The 16,697-nt window shown below is 39.8% G+C and overlaps 3 protein-coding genes across 3 annotated transcripts; all 3 read left to right on the top strand.

Annotated features, from left to right (window-relative positions):
• The first annotated feature begins 1,572 nt into the window (after positions 1-1,572).
• LOC145497585 (fibroblast growth factor 9-like) lies at positions 1,573-4,587 on the top strand. The gene is made up of 4 exons (XM_081477403.1): positions 1,573-1,917; positions 2,448-2,539; positions 3,399-3,502; positions 4,154-4,587. The coding sequence occupies exons 1-4, from the start codon at positions 1,838-1,840 to the stop codon at positions 4,346-4,348; spliced, it is 471 nt and encodes a 156-aa protein (XP_081333529.1). The 5' UTR covers positions 1,573-1,837; the 3' UTR covers positions 4,349-4,587.
• A 2,836-nt stretch (positions 4,588-7,423) lies between these two features.
• Positions 7,424-8,961, top strand: LOC145498436 (uncharacterized). Its single transcript, XM_081478368.1, has one exon. The coding sequence runs from the start codon at positions 7,424-7,426 to the stop codon at positions 8,498-8,500; it is 1,077 nt and encodes a 358-aa protein (XP_081334494.1). The 3' UTR covers positions 8,501-8,961.
• A 5,420-nt stretch (positions 8,962-14,381) lies between these two features.
• On the top strand, positions 14,382-15,852 carry LOC145497051 (uncharacterized). The gene has a single exon (XM_081476843.1). It carries the CDS (start codon positions 14,732-14,734, stop codon positions 15,791-15,793), a length of 1,062 nt encoding a protein of 353 aa, XP_081332969.1. The 5' UTR covers positions 14,382-14,731; the 3' UTR covers positions 15,794-15,852.
• Positions 15,853-16,697: the final 845 nt, after the last annotated feature.

Here is a 16,697-nt window from a genome sequence, read left to right as displayed (position 1 = left end):
AAGACTGTTTCTTCAAACATTTTGTCAAAACAGTTGCCTGTGGAGAGAGGCACTGTGGGAGTAGTGTTTTACCCTAAAACACAACAACACAATGGCCTCAGCCAGGGTTCGAACCCGTGTGCGTTTTTCAATGCGCGACTAACTGTTAGCACACTGAATCCCTCATGGAATGAAAACCAGTCGGGCTTCAAGGTCGGCCTGTCGGCATCATTTTGAAAGATGCCTTTCAACGCTTTTTGCGTTACAAACTTTCCTTTGAAAGAAGCCTTTTTGCGTTACAAACTTTCCTCCTGACCATTTCTCCACAATTTCAATAACGATGCGGAATGACAAAGAAAGATTAACAGTCTTAACAGTTGCTTTGCACCTTATTAAACAGCTTTTAGCAGCAATCAAAACTGACAAAAACTCAATTTCAATTGCTCTCCAGGCATTCGCAACCTCATAACCATTAGAATTTATTTTATTGTTTCTTGGATTCCACCTCTTAATGACCATTTTTCATCGCAGTGGGTCAGCAAGGTTATAGAATGTAAGCTAACAGGAAAGCACTGAAAAGAATTCATTACTGTGCGGGGCTCCTTGTTTGTTTAAGATTCTTTTCAGCTTAAACCTTTGGCAAACGTTGTAGCTGACTTTGTTAGCCAGCGTTTGGAGAAAGCAGAAGTGTGTTCTCATCAGCAGAGCCATAGAGTTTCACTTCAGGTGAAAACCCAGAACGGCTGACAAGTAAGTATTTCATATAGAATCCGCTACCATTCGTTCTCATTACAGGAGTTTTACGTTGAACAAATTTTGGTCATTCTTAAATTCGTTTGTTTTAGAGACCTGCTTTGGAGTTAATAATAGTAATTTGATGACTCGGTCAGCGCTTTCATCCGAAATGCTCACTTTATGTTTTGACTTTTAGTGATTCACTGCGTGGAGAGCACTTTTCTTCTTTCCTATATCTGATGTACTTTCAACGCACACTTATAGATTTGTAAAGACTCGAGACTAGGCACATCGATTTGTCTCTGCAAGAAAATTTTACTTAGATACCTCAATCGTTTAATGATTTTGCTATGGCTTTTAATTTGAAAAAGAACTTGAAAACATTTTACCACGTATGCTTACAAGCCAGCTGCTAAAGAATTGAAGTCGCTGCACAGAACGTTGATGGTGAACATCGTGGGCGAACTAGGGTTCACTAAATTGGCAGTACACGGCCTGTGTTTGTTTAGTCATATGTTATACACACTTCTGTTATTTTTGTCTTATCGTTTATGGTCAAAACACTGTACTCTACCTTTTAAAGTGATTTGCTTAAGCTCAGAACTCCTTTATTTTGGAGTTGGCGTTTTGAAATACTCCGTCAAAGACATGCAAAGTTAAACTTTTCTTTCAGAATGTTAATATGGATACGTACAAAGCAAACAAGCCCTCCAAAATATTCTATTTAATCCAGATAGCGAGAGCACAAATCGTCATTAACATGCACAGAAGTCGGCTGACACTGCATAACTTTCCACTGTGTTTACTCTGAGAGGTTACTCTATTCACAGATTCGCGTTTTTCCAAAATGTATGCATTTGCCGTTCTTTTGTGTTGAAGGGCTAACGCGACTAATGCTTACATCGTTTGATTTAGTTTAGACTGTAAAAGCTTAGAACGCCTCTGAGCAAGCAAGAAAACAGGCACTGAGTGAGTGAGCTAGCTAGCATGTAAGCAAGCAAGCAAGCAAGCAAACATGTATACGGGTGCTCTTTGATACGGAGGTTTTTCAGGTCTTTCAGTTTAGATTTTAACTTTTTAGATTTCCTAATATCAGTTTCCATTTCAATCTCTCAGTTGAAAAATGTATATGCACCAGTCGATTCTGTCCAATCAGGGAAGCTCCCGAGAATCATGCACCGATAGCTACTGCAACATGGGCAGGTAAGCTAGCGTCTTGCGTTATTGAGTTTCTTTATGTGCGAACGACTTGTTAGAGACCTCCGTCGATTTGTCAGTCAGCTAGCCTCCGTCAACGAACGAATGGCTAAACCATCGACTGAAGAACCAATTGACCAATCGACCTACAGACCACGGCAGACCGACAAATTGACCGACACACAGACAGACAGGCTGACAGACTGACCGACAGACCTACAGATTGACTGACAGACCGGCAGACAGACAGACAGATAGACCGACCGACAGACAGACAGACGGACTGAATGAACGAAGGAATAAACGAACAAAATAACCAGCCAGCCAATAAATCAGTCGGTAGGTCGGTCACTCAGTCACAATCCAGATCTTGGACTGGATATCTGTTTTGATGAATACGACTACCATGATTCCCTGCAGGCGCGCCTCATAACGGGAAGTGGCCATTAGCTCAAAATTTGATCCAGTTTTCAATTTAGATTTGTCTTTGATAAAACAGTCGTTCCTGACATACGATATCTTATTGTCCTGTTTAGAAGGCGCAAACTTTACTGTGTTAGTGGCCTATATTTAGAGATCGGTAATGATGGACGTGTAAAGGGAACACGAAATTACCACAGTCCACAAGGTAAGGGGTAGCCTGATTCTTACTTCAGTGTTCTTGTATTATGTTTGATTTCCCTTTTACCTGTGACGGCTCAGGGATGAAGAGTGGACAGCAGTAAGGCCTCTACGATTTCAAATTGTCCAAAATTTATGGCGCACAAAATTTTTCAGTCATGCAGGCACTTACTTTAATCCTCCGTAGGAAAAAAGATGGCGACTGGTATATTTACCCATAGTTCTTAGTGCGCGAAAACCTTAACAACTTTGGTAAAAACATACAGAAACTTCATAAAATCTTCAAACCTAGGCTACTCAATGTCCTTAGAACGGGGACAAATGTTATAAAAATTTGGCTTTCTTTGTGCCTTATAGGCTGTGTTAGGATTGCAAGGCATTGTGGTAAAATGTACAGCCGCCATCTTTTTTCCTACAGTGGATTCTTATTTCGAATTCCCGCTTTGTTTCCAAGGCCAGGCCTGTCACTAACTTACTCAGTTCTCTGTTTGAACACGGAATTTTCTAGGAAATCGCCATTCTCGAAAGATTGATCATGAGCAATGGCATGCGATCGGTTATGTTCAAGTTCAGACTGGTTAATAAGATAATGTGTAAATTCCTGTAATAAAAAAAAAGTTGTGCCTGTCTCCCTTGCAATTATGATTTACGAGAAACAGTTATGACACTATGACAGACAGAGCGTTGGGGTACGGTCTTGCACCTTATGAAACATGCTGAAATCGAAGTTATAGAGCTGGGCGCCCCCCACGCGACGATTTTACAGTAAGAGAAAGTGGAAAAAAAACCCGAGGAAATATAATTTGGTAACACAAAATCTGATTAAAACTGAAGAAGAGCTGTTTCTTTTTTAATTAACGTTTTAGTCGTCTTAGAGCTCGTACCAGTAGCAAGAGACCTCATTCACATCAGGGGCGTTCACACTGGTTTCTATCTCGCATTAAACAAGTATGGAGAAGTCTACACTACAGTAAGTTATGTGGCTTCAATTACGTTTTTCAGTTATAGCAGGGGTGGCGAATGATCCTTCAAAAACCATGGCCATGGGTCTCGCAAAATTTTCGTTGAACTTCACGGGTCTCGCAGTCTCGTTTTTATAGCGGTTATGTGTGTCTTGCAGTCTCAATGTTTTTCACAAAGCTGTCTGGCAGTCTCAATTTTTTGCAAGACTAAGAAAGTCTCGAAGTATCGATCTGTTTTTGTTTTTGTTTTGATTTTTTTATATTGAAGTCTGAACCTCTTATAACCTGAATGTATCGAGCTCACATTTAAAACATTTTAAAGTCTCGGTCTCGCAGTTGAAGAAGTCAAAATGTCTCGGGCTCACAAACCAAACCGCCAGTCTCACCTTTTCGCATTTGCCATTTACCACCCCTTATAGTTTTTGAATAGAATTGAAGCCCCAGAGGTCTTTCTGGTAAGGAGATACCAGATAGCCCTTCAGAGCTTCAGTTCTATTCAAGAGGCTTACAATCGTTTACTCCTTCCCGTCTTTGGCATTTTATGCATTATTTTTACTACTTTTTACTTTTACTGGAGTAGGTGAAAGATTTACGGGATTGTCAATCACGCTGTTTAATTGGTTCTAAATGCAATCTTGTTGTCTCTTTCACATATACAGGTGATGAGAAATGAAGAATGTATCTTCAGAGAAAAACTGACACGAAACTTCTATGATAATTACTATTCATACAAATACAGCCACCGGGACCTGGCACTAGGGCTCATGAAAACTGGGCCAGCGGTCTCCATTTCAAGAACAACAGGCTCCCACAAAGAATACGAGACACAATTTATAACACTGATTACCTTTTAAAGTATATGAAAGAAAAAAGAACGAAAGTCTTAACTGCTTACTTTCACGCGCCGAAGTCACTTGTATAAACATGCGTTCTCTGCAAATCCTTAAAGACAAGTAGATATTGTAAACAAAACAGGTGAATTTTAAAGCTCCCATACCGCAAATCCTCAAATTTCATTTCATAACATATAATGTAGGGGTAACCATGCGTTTTTGCTCTCTCTGCTCTCTGCTCTCTGCTCGCTGCTCGCTGCTCGCTGCTCTCTGCTCGCTGCTCGCTGCTCGCTGCTCGCTGCTCGCTGCTCGCTGCTCGCTGCTCGCTGCTCTCTGCTCTCTGCTCTCTGCTCTCTGCTCTCTGCTCTCTGCTCTCTGCTCTCTGCTCTCTGCTCTCTGCTCTCTGCTCTCTGCTCTCTGCTCTCTGCTCTCTGCTCTCTGCTCTCTGCTCTCTGCTCTCTGCTCTCTGCTCTCTGCTCTCTGCTCTCTGCTCTCTGCTCTCTGCTCTCTGCTCTCTGCTCTCTGCTCTCTGCTCTCTGCTCTCTGCTCTCTGCTCTCTGCTCTCTGCTCTCTGCTCTCTGCTCTCTGCTCTCTGCTCTCTGCTCTCTGCTCTCTCGGGAGGAGATGACATGTGCAGCACAAGTCACCCATCCAAGTTATTGTCTTTTTCAACAAGCCTTAACTTAGCTGATCCAGCGATTACAGGTACTACCCTTGGGCTACTACTTCGCCCCTGAGAAAATAAAGAGATTTTAGCAGTTTTAACCTTCTGAGTAGAAATAACAATTGCGCGATTTGATATTTCATGATTGGATTTCTGAAGAGTAATAGCATTTGGGGGTAAAATATTCTGTTATAATATTAATTTTTAGAATAAAAAGACCAATTTCGAATAAATATGAAGTTAAACGTTTAAACTGTGCGTGTTATAGTGAGAAAGTCTCCCGAACGCAAACGAAGCGTTTTGCTGTTAGGTTAAACGATATAAAGTTATTACTGCAACCTTGAGTTATTCATATTATCTTCCGTAGGTTTGATCAATGTTAAGGTTGCTGTTTGTGTGGATAACGACTGAATTTGGTAATAGTTTGACAGATCATGCCTGAGTGAATTGACGATACCTCGCGGAAGGTCCAGCATTACAGGCCTTTTGACACTGAGGGAAATACACTGTCAACAACACTAAGACAGAGGAATAAAAGAGGTTGAGACTGCAATTTATTTTCCTTGTTGGCTAAAGTAGAAAAGACTACGGTTTTTGAATAGAAAGTTGAGTCAAATTTTGACAGGTGCAAATCTGCAACACCTTCCCGGGAAAAAGAAATTTCTAACTTCCTGGATATTCCGCAGTCCATAATCTTATTGCAAGGCGACGGCAACCCTACCCACTCAAGAAAGCGATGAGGAAGGCACAAAAGGCGAGATTTACATTGCCGCAGAATAAATATTTTCGTTAATATGAGTTAGTTTCGTTTCTCTCCTTCTTTGACACAAAATCGCTTGATTTATTATTCAGGTAGAGCCTTCACTTGTTTGAATTATTGCTGTTTAGGTAAACAGTTAATGGCCGCTAAATTACAGTTGTGCAGTTTAAGGGTTGGTGGAGTTTTATGGGCAAAGTCAATACGACTCTCATTTTTGTCGATTTGAACGTTATCGGTGGTTTTAAGCTGTTTGTTTACTTGTCGTTTTATCTCTTCTTAGACCAAATGATACTTTGCATAATTAGGCCACTACTTCTGTCAAGGTGCAATTTTGTATAATCATTTTATACGGTATGTGCATTGCCGTAATTATGGTGATTGTATTCGAGGTGTAAGTTTTTCTTTTTCGATACAAAGATAAACCTGCAATGTGATAACGAACTTTGAACTGGATTCGTTGTCAAAAAGTTTGCAATTTTGCGGTCGTCCCGCCTGCTAGCGGTAAGCGGAGTTATTTTTTTACGGCATTTTCACTGTTACAGTTCTGATAAGAAAACGCAGTGGTTTCGAATTACATGTATCTGTCGATCTTTCTATAAATAAAGCATTAACAATAAGACCATGCAAACCAATTACTTACCAATTAGACTACTCAACCAATTCCAGACTATGGTAAAACCAAAACCAAAACCAAAACCAAAGTAATTGCCTCATTACTTTCCACAACCGGTCTACCGGCTATGAACGCCAACCCGAATACACATTAATTATTCCTCTCTATTTCCTTTATATGTTCCGTAGCTGACTCATATATAATATAAAATAAGCTTTCCCTCGCCATCCCCAACCTCAAAAGACCTTGGAAAGAAATAGAGTTAGAGGTAGAGTTTTTAACGCTGTGTTGCCGTCTTTCGGCAGCTACGTGGAAATGGCTAAAGGTATTGAGCTCGGCGAATCCATGAGGCACACGAACCCAGTTGCAAAAGAAGCCAAATCAGTGGCAACCTCTTCAGATCATTCAGCTGCGGCGGTGGCAGTGTTCCGACATGTTGGTACATAATATTCACTAAATAAAAAAATACACAGTGTTTGATTTGCTAGCAATTAATCATTTGGGTCAAACGTGCCATTTTCGGTAAAGCCTCTTAAAAACTGAGCCGAATCTAGATTCTTGGTTTCTAAAATTGAAATCAGCTCGAGTCGACGTCCTGGCCAGCTTAAGTCCAAGGTCGAGTCCCGGCTGGGGTCTGGCTGGAGTCCTGGCTGGAGTCCTGGCTGGAGTCCTGGCTGGAGTCCTGGGACAAGTCCCGGCTCGAGTTCTCGCTCAAGTCCCAGCTCGACTCTAGGCATTGATGTTAGTTTGTTTCACTTTTATCAAGATGTTAAAATGACTCCAAGGCAAGAAAAACTAATGTCCGGGTTTGGCTTTGATGCTGAGTTCTTTTCGATCCTTAATTTCCATGATAGATTTCAACTGGAAAAACAATAATTATTAAGCAACGAAGCTTTTAAAATCCATTGTACCATTATATCTAACTGGATACCACGTTGCGCTAAAAACGACGACTCTACTGAATTTTTGTTTCCAAGAGATCGTAGACATCCAGTAACTATTTTATTTTATTCAAACACTTCTCTCTGCCGCGCAGGATTTGTTTAACACTACAGTAAAATGAAATTTAAGAGAGTTTTTTTAATTACACTGGCTTTGAGTTCAGTTGTCATACTTGGAATGATTCTTTATACCAAAGAAACCGTACAAGACATGATCAGATTTAGAGAGAACACTGACTTTTATTCTTCAACTCAATTTTTCGCCTACAACTCGAAGCTTCACGATTATACAGCAATGAGAAGTACAACTCAAAAGCCATTTATTTATCTCACAGAAACAGAGCAATGTCTTCCGCGAAACTTGGCTTCTTCTTCTCAGATTGGCGATCCCGAGACCTGTAACTGTGATGTGATTGTGCTGAGTTTCCAAGCCAAGTGCCAAGATAACAATCAATCACACATCACTTATTTGTTTGATCCGAACACCCTCTTTGCATCAGGACGAAATGTGCTATTTTTTGCCGCAATGGATAGAAGACCGGGTTATCATTATTATATATTTATAAACGATGACACTATTCTCGAATACAACGAGTTTACACCCGTCAACATGACTAAGATGTCGCCGTTCCGAGCTGTGGAAAAGTGGCTGCTAGATTACGAGCCAGCATTGGGTGTGTTGGATTACAAGGCCTATTTCGGGGCACGCAGTTTGATAAAGAAAAGGAGAGATTTATGCGGAATAAATGAATCATCTCTTGTTCTTCCTACTGTGATGTTCGATGGCCTCTTTAACGCTTTCCACCATAAAGCTGTTGAACATGTCCTTCCGTATCCGACGCAATACGAACGCGGGTGTATGTTTTGCTGTAATAGAAACACCATGATAGCTGTCGAAGTCAAGTTTGGCGGTCAAGCGCTTTTGTTTTCTCCTGTCACAGCTGGCAATCCCAAACATCGAGAGTATGATAGGTCTACAAATAATTTCAAGGCAACATTGCGTGAATTTGTAGCGAGGATCAAGCAAGAGGCGCCACCAATGCTAAGAAATCACACCATATTCGAGATGTTACAGGCGAATCCAGACCGTTATCTTTGGAAAAAGTCGCCTTCGTTTTGTGTAAATGTAACTCGGCACCAGCCTGTTATTCCATACAGACACTTGCTGAATGATTTTTCATCTTTTGAGTTCTAGGTCTCAAGTTGAAAGTTATCATTTATACAGATACTTAAATATTCCTATAGAGGTTTAACGGTTCTGAGATTGAATTCTGAAGTCACAGTTACAGCCCCATTCACACTTGTTTAATGTCTTTACGTGCGTAAAATAAATAGAGGAAAGTCTTGGGCAGCTTTCGTCTGTGGAAAAAGTTGAATGAGGTTTAACTTGAGTGTCCGCAGGCAAGAGTCCTCTATTTTATTATACGCATGTAAAACCATTAAAATTCACGTTTGTTGACGCGCCTAAAAGAACGCGGCAGTGGAAATAGCTAAAAGCGAAATTGACTTGACGGTATTTTAGGACAAGGTTTCCTGAAAAATAAGCGCTCCGTTTCAAACATTTATTTTAGCTTAGTGAAAACTTTGCTTCATAAAATAACAGTAAAATCATTATTCCACCTGTCAACCAAGTAATTAATTTATTTCATAAACGAGCACGACACATTGCTCGCAAAATGATTTTAGTCGATTTTGTTCGTCTAATGCCGGCTGGTAAACAAATCAAACGTCTGGAAATATATTATCTAGTACTCCAGTTTTTAATATTATTATTATTTTAATATTATCAAATGTGAAATTAAGAGTGCGTTGAATTATGTATTTTAATCAGAAAGGGAACATAAATTTCGCGACAGTTTCTTGCGTCGATCGCCAGTATTAATAATAACGTTTGTGTTATCAGATCTGGAGATAAGCGAAAATAAGGTAAAACTAGCCGAAAAAGGTAAAGACGGAGTAAAGAGTAAATATTAAATATTAAAGAACCACACTCAACCACTCAATCAGTATTCAATATTATTATTCAATCACTCAATATTAAAGGTTAAGAATTAGCCGAAGAAGGTAAAGAATAACGAGTAAAGGTAAAGAGTCTTTTTGTTATTACTTTTGAGTAGAAAGGAAACGTTTTAGTCAGATTTTCATGTTGAAATGTCGAAGTCGTGTATTTTGGATCATATATTTGAGCCCTTGGTAAAGTTTAACCACAGAATTATGATCGTTTCAGTTTCGTTACCATAACGCTATTGGTTTGCGTGTCGGTCATTGTTTGTACTGCTAATAATTTCAGTAGTTTCATTAGAATAAACGTGCGCAGGTCTCGGGATACGGTGCTCTGGGTTCGAGCCCTGGCCGAGGACATTGTGTTGTATTCTTGAGCAAGACACTTTACTCTCACAGTGTCTCTCTCTCCCCGGATGTATAAATGGGTGCTGGCGAATGTAATTCAGCGGTAAACGGCTACTAGAGACGTACGGCGACTAGCATGTGATCTTGGACAAGATATTATCAAGGTAAGAGAGTGAATCCCCCATGTAGGTCTTATACCCAAGGTAATCCCTCTTAAGTTATTTTTAGACATAGTACCCAGTTCTTCCGACGATGTGACTCGCGCGATGCGTGGACAGTCCAAGCGATTTTCTCGCAACTACATGAGAGGAAATGGCGTGAAATGCGAAAAGTCATTATATATGTTTTGATTTTCAAAAGACGTTTCATAGCATGGATGTTTCTGCACTCTCAGCCGTCTTTATGTTCGGCTGGGCTTTCGCTTGCTTTGTGCTCGTTTGGCAGTTCATTGTTTTGTCGTTCATTCGGTTTTAGGAAGTTTAATAAGCAAACCAAAACGGCAACGGAAAAGACTGAGTACAGACAAGAGATTCTGATCATATTGTACAGTATTTTAAGATCTCCAAGTTGTTTTAGGAGATGTGTTAAATAGAACTTCCATGTACTTTCATTATTATTAAATATTCTTTTCAACCAAGCCAGTCTTAAGGGCTTAATCGTACTTTCAATGTCTATCATTTTTATACCACCTTCTTCGAGAGTGTTTATGGCTGAAAGCCTTGTCGTCTTATCTTTCCCTTTCCATAAAAAGGTGAAAATTATGTGGCTCACTTGTTTTATAATGTTTGATGGAGTTGGTAGTAATGAGGACACGTAAACTAATTTGGGGATAAGTAGAGATTTAATTATAGTAACTTTGCCATAAATGGATAGCCCTCTAGAAGACCAAATATTTGTTAGCTTCTTCATATTATCAAGTTTGTCTTGGAAATTGTTTTCATAAAGTAGTGATTGGTCGTATGTAAAGAATACCCCTAGAGCTTTGATGGGTTCACTTGGCCAATTTATGCCAAGTGGTTTTTAATTTCATCATTGTTCCTTTGAGACCCAATTCACCGACCTTCTGTTTTTTGAACGGTGTATTTCAAGTCCGCATAAATTTTTAAAACGATCTAGTTGTTGAAATAGAGCGTTTGCCGAGCCTAAATTTGATAGCACCACAGTCAGTATCGTCTGCATATTGTAAAACTTTTGTTTCATTGTTGCCTATTTTAATTCCCCCGATTTCTGGATTTTTGCGAATAGAAATTGCCAAGGTTTCAATGACTAAGAGAAAGAGGTATGGAGAGAGAGGGTCCCCTGTGTCTCACACCTCGTGCTAGGGTGAAATAATCCGATGTTAAAGTGCCACTATGATCAAATTCTCGATACCCATTTTTTACATTTTGGTACACAATAGGTCTTTCCTAGATATCTTGCCAAATTTTAATATATATATTTTTTGCGTGTTTATGGACTGAGACGGAGTCGAGGTCCATAAACTCGCAAAAAAAGAACGTTTGATTATGATGGATAATATTTGGCAGAACATTTTTAACCCTAACTGCGATTACTTTTGAAATGATTTTAGCATCAACATTAGTAAGAGAGATCAGGAGCCATAATCGGGGATTATGCCCGATTATGGCTCCTGGAGATATAGGTCTCTAATTTTCAATCAATGTATCGATCTTTACCTTGTTTCTCAATTAAGATGATAATTGCCTTTCTTTGTGAGCTGGACATTTCTTCATAGTTAAAGGACTCTTGTACACATTCCACCAAAAACCTTAGCTCAAATACTAAACGTGCTCTTATCTTTTGAACACTGAATCGAGCGAATATATTTTTATATATTTAAATATATAGATTTAGCCAAGCCTAAAACCGGAGCTCCTGATTGCAATAATTAACCACAAAAGAAAAAAAGGATTTGTTTTTCTTGGATCACAAACTCAAGAAATGATAAACTGTGAGCATGTGATTGTTCAGTGTGTGGTTTCACTATTTTTCCCAGGTAAATTTCAACAAACTATACCCAATAAGTGTAGCCAAGATTGTAACAACAACACACCAACAACGCGCTAGGGGTTAATTTGCGCCGAAATTTTGCCTTTACACGTACTCCCTCCTTCTCCTCCAGAGTAAACACTATATAACGTATATATATTTGGTAGTTTTTGGTAGTTTTCCTCTCTAACTTGTATTTGAAAGTGGGCCCCAGAACATTTCAGACGTCCTTGATCTTTGTTTTATCCTGCGGGTACTTCTTCTTACCTTATTATTTTACACTAAAATGATCTTATGCTCAAGAAACAAGGAGATTTTAAGAAAACCAAACTTAACTGTTTTCCTCGGGATTAATAATTAAGTATACATTATACATGCTGTTAGTGCTCCTATTTCAATTCCGTTAATTTTTCGACTAAAATTCAATCTGTCTCGATCTGGTCCGGTTCAGGACTACAAACTAACACTACATGGCCCAACGAGGTCACAATCCTCTCTGCCAAGAGAGACATAATCCCCCAACCCTCTACGGGGGGGGGGGGGGGGGGTTGTAATTCAATGAACGTAACGCTAGATCAAATAGACAGGATATATTTTAATTCCGTTAATTTTTCGACGAAAATTCGATCTGTCTCGACTGGCCCGATTCGACCCTTATTGACAATTAGTTTTTGTGGTTCACACCTGCTTGCTTACTCTCGGAAAGTGCGCATTATATGATAGTTTTTAATCTGCTCATTGTGATCCCTAGATTTTTCTTACATTAGAGTCACATTTAGGCGTTTGGAACTTCAGTAATTACAACCCTTCATCAAAAGGGTTTCCCAAAACAGATTGTCAGACAGTTTCGAATTCCATGTCTACCATTTCAGGAACTTTTACGCGGCTCTGTATTGTTGCTTTATTTCATGGACTGAAATGACACCGATATCAGAGGAATCGATAAACAGTCAGCGATAATAAGGTCCGGGTAATTTGCGTATTGTTTCAAAGATTTGGACTACGCTCTCATGCGGGCTACTCTCACGGTAAAAATAAAGGGTAAAGTAAACACAATGCAAGCGTTACACTTTCGGTAGCATTACGAATGCAATTCGATCTGGCCTGATGCCCTGATCCATGGTGGTTATACAGTGAGGCTAACAACTAATTTTTGTGAGTTATACCTGTTTCCTTATTCGCAGAAAAAGCGCTTTAGAAGGTAGTTTTAATCCACTCATTTTCATCTTTAGATTTTTCTGCAAGACTGAAACCCATCACTTCAATGTTTTAATCACGGAAGGTGGGGGGGGGGAGGGGGGGGGGAGGTACTCCCTTATATGGGCAATGTAGGTATGTGCGGCCCCAAGGGGTCTGGTTTTTCAGCTGCTTTGGTCATAAATAGGGTATCGATTTTAGCTGATTTTGGCCATCTTGGTCATAAATAAGGTATGGGTTTTGCACTCTAGCCTTGATATGGGTATGTTTTTAAAAAGAAGCCACTTTTTCGTCATTATTGAAAAGAAAATCAACAAAAGCCCTTCGCAAATTATGTTTACGGTAATTTAACATTTGTCTGAACTAGGGAACTTATTATAACGCAGGTCTGAAACAGGGTTTTGATTTAAGGGCTAGGTCATAAATAGGGTTTCGAATTTTTGGTCAGGTCATAAATAGGGTAGAAAATATCGCAGATTTTGGTCATAAATAAGGTTAGGGTTTTGGGAAGCGGGCCGCACACCCCCACCCGATTTTCCTGGGAGTAGCCCCCCGGGGTTTTAATCCTGTTATTTGTTGTCTGATTATGCAAGCGAGTTGCGTGAACAGAGTGCTCGGACACTAACAAAATAAAATGCTAAAAACAGCCTGTCACTAATCATGCTAATAGCTACAAATGCATGAGTCTCCAAGGTCTTCATCCTAGTCGCCGTAAAAAAATACATAAATAAAGTGTCTTAAATCTGTACGGCGTGGTTGACACTCGTATTTCCAAAATCAGTGGCACCAAACGGCGTTAATTGATTGTCGGTTTTGTACCTGGCTTTCGTAGCCAAAATTGATTAATTAACCCGCAAGTTACCTGAATCATATCTAGCTACCGACCTTCACAGGACTCTTAGATTAGGAACGCACAGAATTGTTAAGGGACAGGAATGTCTTACACAGGAATGTATCAAACTCACAACATAACTTCGTGTCCACGTGCCCATAACCTCGTGTCCACTTTGGTCACGTGGACACAAGGTAAAAAAAAAACCAGCTGAAGCACATGGCATGGCAAGGATGAACCGGCGGAATCACTATGGCAACCCACATGCGGCATGAAAGCAGCATGTGACATGAGATGTTGTTTGCACGTGAGCCAGAAATGCCCTTTGAGCGTGACAGTCAAACTTTGCACAGACAGAATGTCATGCAGTGTGTGATATATCTTATTTGTCACATTAACTTAAATTTATAAGGGTTATAAATTTGCTGATATCGAGAAAACTTTCGATTTTACACGTGCTATTGATATTTTCTAGTGGAAAATCAAAATAATCCACGTCGAGTGGAACAATTACAACTTCCATGTAGGCATGCTCTAAAAGCAGTGTAAAATAAATGGTTACCGAATATCTAATGTTGCCTAGCAGGTGCTGCCTTTCGATACATAACGCTTATTCGATATCACGACATGATTCTAATCTTCAGACGATTTCATACAGTGAGATATTTCACACCGAGCTTAGAGTCCATTGATTAGCCAAAATTGCGCTTTAATTTCCTGTTGTAAACGTCATTACGAAAAATTAACCTTCGATCAACCGTCAAATGACCAGAAATTTAATCCGTGAACCATCAAAACGGCTTATTTTTAACCGTCAACCGCTAAATTCGGCAATGAAGCCATCAAAATCCATTTTACCATTATATCGAACTTGATGGCACGACGCGCTGAATACAACGACTCTAACTTTCTGTTTCCTAGTGATCGTAGATATCCCGTAACTATTTTATTTAATTTTTCACATGTTCACCAATGCGGCATAATCATTTGGAAACACTCCGCCTGGCTTCTTGTTAAACGCTTCCCTCTGGCACAGGATTTGTTAAACACTACAGTGCAATGACGTTTAAGAGAGGTTTTTCAATTGCACTGGCTTTGAGTTCAGTTGTAAGCCTTGGCATGATTCTTTATGCCAAAGAAACTGTGCAAGACATGATCAGATTTAGTGAGAACACTGACTTTTATTCTGCAACTCAATTTTTCGCCTACGACTCGAAACTTCGCGATTATACAGCACAAAGTAGTACAACTCAAAAGCCATTTATTTACCTCACGGAAACCGAGCAATGCCTTCCTCGAAACTTGGCCTCTTCTTCTCAGATTGGCGATCCCGAGACCTGTAACTGTGATGTGATTGTGCTAAGTTTCCAAGCCAGGTGCCAAGATAACAATCGATCACACATCACTTATTTGTTTGATCCCAACACCCTCTTTGCATCAGGACGAAATGTGCTCTTTTTTGCCGCATTGGATAGAAGACCAGGATATCATTATTACATATTTATAAACGACGACACCTTTCTCGAGTACAACGAGTTTACACCCACCAACATGACTAAGATGTCGCCGTTCCGAGCTGTGGAAAAGTGGCTGCTAGATTACGAGCCAGCAGTGGGTGTGTTGGATTACAAGGCCTTTTTCGGGGCAAGCAGTTTGATAAAGATAAGGAGAAATTTATGTGGTATAAATGAATCATCTCTTGTTCTTCCTACTGTGATGTTCGATGGCCTCTTTAACGCTTTCCATCATAAAGCTGTTGAACATGTCCTTCCGTATCCAACGCAATACGAACGCGGCTGTATCGTTGCCAGTAACAGAGACACTATTGTAGCCGTCGAAGTCAAATTTGGCGGCCAAGCACTCCTCTTTGCCCCTGTCACAGCCGGCAATCCCAAACATCGAGAGTACGATAGGTCTGTAAATAATTTCTGGGCAATAGTGCGTGAATTCATAGCGAGGATCAAGCAAGAGGCGCCTCCAACGCTAAGAAATCATGTCATATTCGAAATGTTACACGCGGATCCAAGGCGTTATCTTAACCGTGAGTCGCGCTCGTTTTGTGCGAATGTAACTCGGCACCAGCCTATTAGTCCATACAGGCACTTGCTGAATGATGTTTGATCCTTTGAGTTCTAGATCTCAAGTTGAAACTTATCATTTATACCGATACTTAAATATTCCTTTAGAGGTTGAACAGCAGTTGTGAAATTGAATTCAGAAGTCATAGTTACAGTACCATTCACACTTGTTTAATGGCTTTACGGGCGAAAAATAAAATCGAGGAAAATCATGGACGGCTCTCTTTTGTGGATAACCGGAATGAGGTTTAACTGCAGTTTATCTAATTCTGAAGTTTTGATATTCATATAACTTCGCTAATTTATTTAAGAGTTAATATTATCAAATGTGAAAAGACGAGTTTACTGAAATAAGTATTTAATCAGAAATGGGACATAAAATTTCGTGACAATTTCTTCCTGCTTCGATCGCCAGTCTTAATCGTTGCGTTTGTGTTGAGGGACCTGGAGATAAGTGAAAATAAGGTAAAATTAGCGGAAGGAGGAAAAGAGTCTCTTTTTTTTTCCTTAATAGGCCACGTTCGATAAATCAATATTCTAGCATGGTTCCGAGGCTTTCAGTTTCTCAATTCCAAAAGAGACTTGGATACAAAGAAAACACCACCAAATATTCCTGAAAGCCTCGGAGCCATGTTGAAATATTGATATATCGAACGCGGCCTATTTTGAATTCACTCGGAATGATTCTGTTAGTAACATTTGAGCACCTCACTAGCTAATACATTTTGTAGAAAGGAAACGTTTTAGTCAAATTTTCATGTTGAATTGTCGAAGTCGTGTATTTTGGATCATATATTGGAGCACAGAATTATGATCGCTTCAGTTTCGTTACCACAACACTATTTGTTTGCGTATCGGTCATTGTTTGTACTGCTAATAATTTCATTAGAATAAACATGCGCAGGTCTCCGCATCTAGCGCTTTGGGTTGTGTGGAGCCCCAGCCGG

This window comes from Orbicella franksi, chromosome 9 (assembly GCF_964199315.1).
Source record: "Orbicella franksi chromosome 9, jaOrbFran1.1, whole genome shotgun sequence".
Taxonomy (NCBI): Eukaryota; Metazoa; Cnidaria; class Anthozoa; order Scleractinia; family Merulinidae; genus Orbicella; species Orbicella franksi.
Note: the sequence above shows the minus strand (reverse complement) of the source record. Positions and strands in the feature narration are given on the sequence as shown.